The 8,563-nt window shown below is 42.5% G+C and overlaps 1 protein-coding gene across 3 annotated transcripts in view; it reads right to left on the bottom strand.

Moving 5' to 3' along the window:
• The window catches only part of LOC102727667 (uncharacterized), a 10,578-nt gene extending 2,099 nt beyond the window's left edge, over positions 1-8,479 (bottom strand). Inside the window, exons 1-5 of one of the 3 annotated variants that reach the window (XM_081819336.1) lie at positions 8,311-8,479; positions 7,984-8,091; positions 6,317-6,486; positions 5,926-6,023; positions 3,425-3,551 (exon numbers count right to left, since the gene is read on the bottom strand). In XM_081819336.1, the coding sequence (XP_081675462.1) occupies positions 3,425-3,551; positions 5,926-6,023; positions 6,317-6,350 (259 nt within the window). In that variant the 5' untranslated portion in view covers positions 6,351-6,486; positions 7,984-8,091; positions 8,311-8,479. Of the gene's footprint in view, positions 1-1,803; positions 2,012-3,424; positions 3,552-5,925; positions 6,024-6,316; positions 6,487-7,983 lie in introns of those variants that run through there. The other 2 variants (XM_081819337.1, XM_081819335.1) reach the window with 2 other exon arrangements.
• Between the last annotated feature and the right edge of the window lie 84 nt (positions 8,480-8,563).

The following is an 8,563-nucleotide window of genomic DNA, read 5'->3' as shown; positions in this document are numbered from 1 at the left end:
TGGGATCATGCCCTAAGCCGAAGGCAGATGCTTAACTGACTGAGCTACCCAGGTGCCCCCACTTTATTTTTTTTTTAACAGACACTTTAAATATGATTTTGTTTCCACTAACCACTGCCCCCTCCTTTCCTTCCTTCTCTCCTTCTTCCCTTCCTTCTTCTCTTCCATTCTTCCTCCTCCCCTTCCTCCCTTCCTTCTCTTTCTCCCTCCTTCCTTTCTTCCTTATTTTTTGGTCATACCCAAATTTCTCAAAAAGGTCTTGTACATTTTCTCATCACATCCTTGCTCCTGTACTCGCTGTAGTCTGGCTTTTCTCCCTACTACTCAGTTGCAACTGCTCTCACTGAAGTTACTAACCATTTATATGTCACCCAAATCCAGTGGATTCTTTTCATTCTTTAACTTGGCCTCTCAACAGCACTTGACAGTGGTGACCATGCCTCCCCCCCAACCACATCCCCCCCTCATTTTTTCCCCCAACTTTATTCGGATATAATTCTGTGATTGTAAGCTGTCCAAGTTTTACTCCTGATCTCTATTTACTTGGGACTTTTTCTGTTTCTTCTTCTTAAATGTTGATGCTTCTTGGTATTCAGTCTAAGCTCTCCTTTTTTGCCCCTCCCCATCCCCCACAACATTGTCTCCATTAAAGACCTCATCCAGGCCATGGTATTAATTGCTTTTTTAGAAAAATTAAAATATATTTCACATGTAACACTGTGTAGATTTAAGGTACACAACACGGTATTTTGATGTATTCATATAATATGATTACTGACGTAGGGATAGCATCGCAATTATATCACATAATTTCACCTGATTATCCTCTTTCTCCTGACAGTTTATCTTTGTTCTGTAAAAGAACTGGTGATACGGGCAACTGGGTGGCTCAATCAGTTAGGCATCTGCCTTCAGCTCAGGTTGTGATCCCAAAGTCCTGGGATCGATTCCCACGTCGGACTCTGTGCTCAGCAGAGAGTCTGCTTTTCCCTCTCCCTCTGCCCCTCCCCCTGCTCATTCTCTCTCTCAAATAAATAAATTAATTTAAAAAAATAGACCCAAGGGCGCCTGGGTGGCTCAGTTGGTTAAGCGACTGCCTTCGGCTCAGGTCATGATCCTGGAGTCCCTGGATCAAGTCCCGCATCAGGCTCCCTGCTCGGCAGGGAGTCTGCTTCTCCCTCTGACCCTCCCCCCTCTCATGTGCTCTTTCTCTCATTCTCGCTTTCTCAAATAAATAAATAAATAAAATAATAAAATCTTAAAAAAATAGACCCAATTATATACTGTCCACAAGAAATTTTAAATAGATTTTTAAAAATGGAAAAAAATATACTATGCAAACAGGAAGCGAGAATGGCTATATTACTATCCTACAAAATAAAATTCGAAACAAGAAATATTACCAAGGTTAAAGAGGGACATTATAAAATGATAAAGGGGTCAGTTCACCAAAAGATAATTTGTTATGTGTATGCATCTAACAAAAGAGTTTCAGGTACATTAAGCAAAATACAATAAGCAAAAACTGATAAAACTAAAAGGAAGAAATAGACAATACCACAATTATAATTGGAAAATTCAACACTCCTCTGTCAGTAATCAGTAGAAGCCAGTAGACAGGAAATCAGTAAGGATATAGAAGACCTAAATACTCTCAACCAACCTGACCTAATTAAATTTATTTTCAAGTTCACATGGAACATTCATCAAGACTGTATTACGGGTAATACAACAAATCTCAGAAATTTAAAAGAACTGAAATCATACAAAGTATCTCTGACCACACAGAACCAAACCACAAAATTGAGAACAACTTTTATTGAAAACCATCTAAAATTTGGAAATCTGGGGCGCCTGGGTGGCTCAGTTGGTTAAGCGACTGCCTTCGGCTCAGGTCATGATCCCGGAGTCCCCGGATCGAGTCCCGCATCGGGCTCCCTGCTCGGCGGGGAGTCTGCTTCGTCCTCTGACCCTATCCCCTCTCATGTGTTCTCTCTCTCTCATTCTCTCTCTGTCAAATAAATAAATAAAATCTTTAAAAACAAAAATAAAAATAAATAAAATAAAATTTGGAAATCTGTAAATAACCCATGAGTCAAGGAGGAAGTCACAAGTGAAAATAGAAGTTATTTTGGGCGCCTGTGTGGCTCAGTTGGTTAAGTGACTGCCTTCGGCTCAGGTCATGATCCTGGAGTCCCAGGATCGAGTCCCACATTGGGCTCCCTGCTCAGCAGGGAGTCTGCTTCTTCCTCTGACCCTCCTCCCTCTCATGCTCTCTGTCTCTCATTCTCTCTGTCTCAAATAAATAAATAAAATCTTAAAAAAAAAAAAAAAGAAAAAGAAAATAGAAGTTATTTTGAACCACGGAAATGAAAACACCACATATTAAAATTGTGGAATGCAGCCAAAGCAGTCCTTAGAAGAAATTTTATAGCATTAAATGTTCATACTAAGAGAGAAGAAAGATCGTATACCAGTGATTAGTCTTCTACCTTCAGAAACTAAAGGAAGGAGAGAAAATTAGACCTAAAGTTAGCAAAGGGGAAAAATAATAAAAATAAGAGCATCAATGAATAAAAATGAAAACAGAAAACAGTAGAAGGAATCAATGAAATCAAAAGCCAGTTCTTTGAAAAGATCAATAAAACTATTAAAATTCTTAAGAAGACCAATAAAATTAAAACAGAGAAGATACAGATTACCAATATCAGGAATGAAAGATGATAAATCATTACCAGAGCGCACTCAAGAAGAAACAGATCATCTGAATGGTCCTACATCTAGCAAGAGACCAGGATTCAAGGTTAAAAACCTTCCAATAAAGCAAACCCAAGACCCAGATGGCTTTACTGGATTGAGCTTTTGATATCATATCTAATAAAATTTTGCCTTACAAAAGGTCGCAAAGACTGTCTTTAATGGTCCCTCTAGGTTTTATACTTAGTTCTGTGATCCATTGAAAGTAACTGTGTATGGTGGGAGGTATGGATTTTCTTTTGGCGTATGGATGTCCAATTGTTCCATTACCATTTATTGAAAAGATTCTCCTTTTTAGCATTGAACTGATCTTTGCATCTTTGTCAGAAATTAATTGACCATATATATGTGGGTCTATTTCTGGACCATCTGTTCTGTTCCATTGATTTACATCTTCCTTTCACTAGTACCACACTGTTTTGATTACTATAGCTTTAGAAATCTTAAAACCAATGTATGAAGCTGTCCTTTTTCAATACCAGAGACAGTGAACTTTTACTTGCCAAAAGAGAAAAGAAGCCAATTCTGAGTCCAGAGTGATCAGGGATCTCCTAGGGGATTAACGCTCTGTGGATCTGAAGCAAAACTATGCCATTTTAGATGCCATTAGTTATAGAGGAAACTTATGTCCCAGTAAGCAGTTTGCATTACAAAATAACTTCCTTACCCCAAAATACCAGGCTCCCACAATTCTCCACTTTCATATCCATGCCCATGTACCTTTGGGCAGAACTCAGCTGTTCTTCTTCCACATGAGCGAAATCCATTTCCTCATCCTTGACTGTCACCAATTCCTGGAAGAAAAAGCACATTCTTACAGGACTTAGGGACGAGAACAATCTAGAAGAGGAAGTATTTTTTAATCTGAAGGTTAAACCTTTATTTTAATGGAACAGTCTAAAATTTCTAAGTATTAGTCCATGTTAAGGAAAATAATAATAGCTAACATTTATAATATATTTTCTATGTGCTAAGTCCTTTGAACTACCTCTTGCAATGATAACTATATGAAGTAAGTACTATTATTAACATTATTTACAGACATGAGGATCAGATCTGAGATTTGGACCCAGGCAGTCTGACTCCAAAGCTATACTCTTTTTCTTTTAATTGAAGGATAGTTGACATAAAATATATCAGTTTCAGGTGTACAACATAGTGATCTGACATCAAAGCTATACTCTTAACTATATTTTTCTGTCTCTTACATAGTTTACTAAGTAAATCTAATATAAATTAACCACTGAATGACAACTAAATGTTAATTACTAATTATACTTAGTTGTAGGTGGGGTAAGTCTCAGACATGTAATTTATACTGATTCCTGGAATATTTGGAGAGTTTATAGAAATTCTGCTTGATATCCTGATTGTATATAGACAGCCATCCTGTTCTTTTTTTTTTAAAGATTTTATTTATTTATTTGTGAGAGAGAATGAGAGACAGAGAGCACGAGAGGGAGGAGGGTCAGAGGGAGAAGCAGACTCCCCGCTGAGCAGGGAGCCCGATGCGGGACTTGATCCCGGGACTCCAGGATCATGACCTGAGCCGAAGGCAGTCGCTTAACCGACTGAGCCACCCAGGCGCCCCAGCCATCCTGTTCTAACAGAAGCTTCTTCTTTCTCTGTACTTAGGGCTATGACTTTTAGATTTATTTAGCTATCCTTTAATAACTACGGTTGTTCTGAACGAATGGATTTACTGATTATAAACTGAAAATAATCAACTGTTCTTCATATTCTATGTTATATTGACATTCATGTGGGTGTAATTAACTGGAGAATACTTTGTGAGAAAGTCAGTCAATAGAATACAGTGGTTAAGGGGCATCTGGGTGGCACAGTCAGTTAAGCATCTGACTCTTGGTTTCAGCTCAAGTCGTGATCTCAGGGTCTTGAGATCAAGCCCCACGTTGGGTTCCGCACTTGGCATGAAGTCTGCTTGAGATTCTCTCTCTCCCTCTCCCCCTACCCCTCCCCCCACTCACTCTCTCTCTCTCTCTCTCTAAAATAAATAAATAAATTTTTAAAAAAAGACTACAGTGGTTAAGAGGCATGGGATTTAGGATCAGACATACCTGGGTTCTGATTAGGGTTCAACCAAGTTATGATTCTGAGCAAGTTACTGTGAGCCTCAGTTTTTGGTTTGGGGTTTTTTTTTATGATTTTATTTTTAAATAATCTCTGCACCCAATGTGGAACTTGAACTTAACAACCCTGAGATCAAGAGTCACATGCTCCACTGCCTGAGCCAGCCAGGTGCCCCTGTGAGCCTCAGTTTTGCTGTGAAATAGGCATCATCCCTAACATGATTTTTTGTTTAAAATAAATAATGTCTGAAAAGTGGCTCTAAATGATAGAGTTCCCCTGAACTCAGTCATTAGACCTCTTCTCCATCCATTCTTACATACCTATAAGCAATTTGTTATTTCACCCATATTAAAAAAAAAAAATCCTCAAAAAAACCCCACAAAAGCAACCCAAAAAACAAACCTTCTTTTGTCTTCCTTCTCACTATCACCCTATTTCTGTCCTCTCCTTTAACATAAAACTCTCCAAAATAGTTGTCCGTAGTCCCTGCCTCCAATTTGTTTCCTATTCTTTTCCTGAATCCTTTCTAATCAAGTTTTCATTCCTACCGTTCCATGCAATTGCTCTTGTCAGTCACCAATGATCTTCATATTTTTAAATCCAATGGTTAATTCTCAGCCCTCATCTTACTTGACTTAGCAGCAGCGTTTTGCACAGATGATCACTCCCTGCTCCTTGAAACACTTTCTCCAGTTGGTTACCAGGATGCCACACTTTTGACTTTCCCTTACCTCACTGGCCACACATCTTCTCAGTCTTCTTTGCTGGTTCCTCTTCATCTCCCTGACCATTAAGAGTTGAAGAGCTATAGGATTCAGTAATAAAATTTCATCTCTTTTCTGTTCCCTTAGTGATCACAGTTTCGTGGCTTAAAATACCATTCACACAGATTACTCCCAAATTCAAGGCTTGAGCCTGAGCTTTCCCCAGACTTTCAAGTCTTCAAGGAAAAATTACTTTGGTTCAGTTCTCTAGTTGGGGTTGCTGTAGACCTCTGAAGCAAGATGAAAAAAGGAAACAACACACCGTGAACGCCAAGCTAAGATTTCAGAGGAGGGAACTTAACCTCAAACTTGCCTGGAACTCAACAGGAAGGAGCTCAACAGTAGGTTCCATTTCTTCTGTGTTCTGTTTTTGGGGCAGAGAAGCATCCTCACTAGTAATGGCTGGAAGGACTGGGGAGGAAAAAAGCCATGAAGGAGGTACACTCTATTCACTGAGACGAAAACTATCACAAGCCAGCTAAATTATATACTCAAGGCCTACTCAACTTAACTCAAAAAGGTGGGATGAGGATAGAGTAAGATGATAAAGTGAAAGTGCATTGCCCAAAAATCTAAACTTGTAGACCCACAATTCATCAACCTTTTGGAATAGTCTAACAGGGAGTGGAAAAGCGTGACCTTTTATCAGAAAAGCAAGCAAAATGGAATATTCTCTCTTCCACGGCTATTTCTATAATTCTTACCTTCTTCCTCAGCTTCAATGGTCAGATAATCCATGATCAGCTTCTCTTTCTTTGTCCTGTTATTGCTATGACTTCCTTCTTCTTTACAGTTTCAGATGAGATAAATATGAACTTTTCAGCAATACATAATCTGCTTCTTTGTGTAAATCATTCAACTCTACTCTGAAGCTCTGGAGAGAGATTTTTGAGGTTAGGCTCACCATCCTCTGGAATTGGTTCCTGCTCCCTGGGGCATCTCACTCTATCTCTACTCCTAGGAGGCTTATTCTTCTGCATTTAAGTCCTAGGGCCTCAGAAGTAATTCTTCTTTGCTTGAAACCTTTATTATTTAGGCTAAATTAATCTCCACAGCTGGAAGACCATTCTCTAGAGTACTGAGATCAGTCACTACATGCCACACCAGGACAAAACCAGGAGAGAATCAGGGCAGGGAACTGGGAGCCTCACACTTGGTTCCAGACTGTGCAAAACTCCCATAAGACCCTAAAGCATACAACTGGCCATATGATTATGTGGCCTGTGATTATGGCAGCAGTAACTATAAACAAGGCTTCCACCCTTGGTTCATCCTTACTATTCATAAAGACAGGCAGTTGACAGATGGGGCCCTTATACAGTTGATTCCCCACCTGCTCTTTTTTAAAGACCCTGAAAATGTACAGACAGGGATTCCCTTGCAGGGTCAGAGTGAGAACAAAAGACTTCAGTAATTAGACAGTAATAACTGACAGACAAAATGGCTTCCCACCTGTCAAGGGAGAAAAACTAAACTTTTCATCAGGCTGAATGACCATGAGGAACAAAACCAGTCAATACAGCCTAAGGTGACAAGCTGGCACAAAATTCAACAAAATTTGCAAGAAAAAAAAAAAAAAAGATGCCTGCAGCACATCCTGTTGAATGGCTGCCACATCCTGAAACTGCCACCAGAAATTAACTTATTAACTGTATCCTGCTTGTCACTAGGCACCTGAAACCTGTGGTTTGTGCCTATTTAACCCGGAGCCTAATCCTTCCCCTTAGGAGTGTACTCTTGGTTTGTAGCCGAAGGCTGCATTTCCCAGGTTTGCAAAGTGCATGGCAACAAAGCTTTTCCCTGCCTCTGACCCAATCCTGGCATTCCAGGCTGTGTGTGTGAGAGAGAAAAGATTCAACCCCTTGCATTGGCTGCAAAATACAGGCAGGCCCCCAAACTCTGATAGAGCAAATCACAGAAGAGTAATGAGTGAGACACGGACACCATTTTTTTCTTTGTGTCCCCCAAGTTCAGAACCTTAAGGCTCTTGGTAGCGTGGCAAGACTTAAGGCCCAAACCGACGGGAGGCGCTCAAGCTCTCCGGCCTCCGCACTGCCGCTCCCAAGACTCCCCCTGTCGGCCACGCCTCCTTCAAGCTCCCGGACTCCACTTCCCAGAGGGCTTAGCGGCAACCGCGCATCCGGGACGCCTCCTCGCTCAGCGCTAAACCTACAAACCCGGCTCGCCTCCCACTCAGGGAAGCGGAGGAGTACGCAGAGCGCGGGGGACTGGGCCCGGGACGCGCGGGCAGGGCCCAGCCCTTCCCCCCAGCCTCGGGGCCGCAACCTGAGAGCCTGGCTCGGGCACTGGAGCCGCGCGCTTGGACCGGCGGGTCGGAGAGACCTGCGCCTCGGGCCCAGCTTTCTCTTACCCCTAGACGCGCTGCGGTCTCGGCTCCGGCCACAGGGCGGGTCCCCGCAGGGCTGCGCTCTGGGAAAGACGGGACGGGCGGACGGAGTCGCTTTCCGGACTCCCTGAGCTGCGGGGAAACAAAAGGCTCGAGCCCGAGGCTCCGTCTGGAGTCGCATCTGCGCACTTGGAGGCGACCGCGCCAGGTCGGGGGTCCCGGCGGAAGGACTCCACTTCCCAGAGGGCTCGGGGACATCGGTGCCCGTCCTGGGCGGGGGGAGGGGGCGTCTGCAGAGCCAGGGGAGAGAACTGCAGGCCTTCGGTACCAGCCTTAAGATGGAGATAATACCTCATCTGATAGGTCTCCTTTCTGAGTAAGATGAGAAGCTGTCCTGTAAAAGCTGGGTGACTCAGTTGGTTATGGATCTGCCTTCGGCTCAGGTCCTAATCCCAGCGTCCTGGGTTAGAGCCCCACATCAGGCTCCCGCCGCAGCAGGGGAGTCTGCTTCTCCCTCTCCCTCGGCGCCTCCCTCCCCGCTCGTGCTCGGTCGCTGTCTCATTTCTCTCTCTCAAATAAGTAAAATCTTAAAATAATAATAATA

This window comes from Leptonychotes weddellii, chromosome 5, assembly GCF_054177405.1.
Source record: "Leptonychotes weddellii isolate Sample4059 chromosome 5, ASM5417740v2, whole genome shotgun sequence".
Lineage (NCBI taxonomy): Eukaryota > Metazoa > Chordata > Mammalia > Carnivora > Phocidae > Leptonychotes > Leptonychotes weddellii.
Note: the sequence above shows the minus strand (reverse complement) of the source record. Positions and strands in the feature narration are given on the sequence as shown.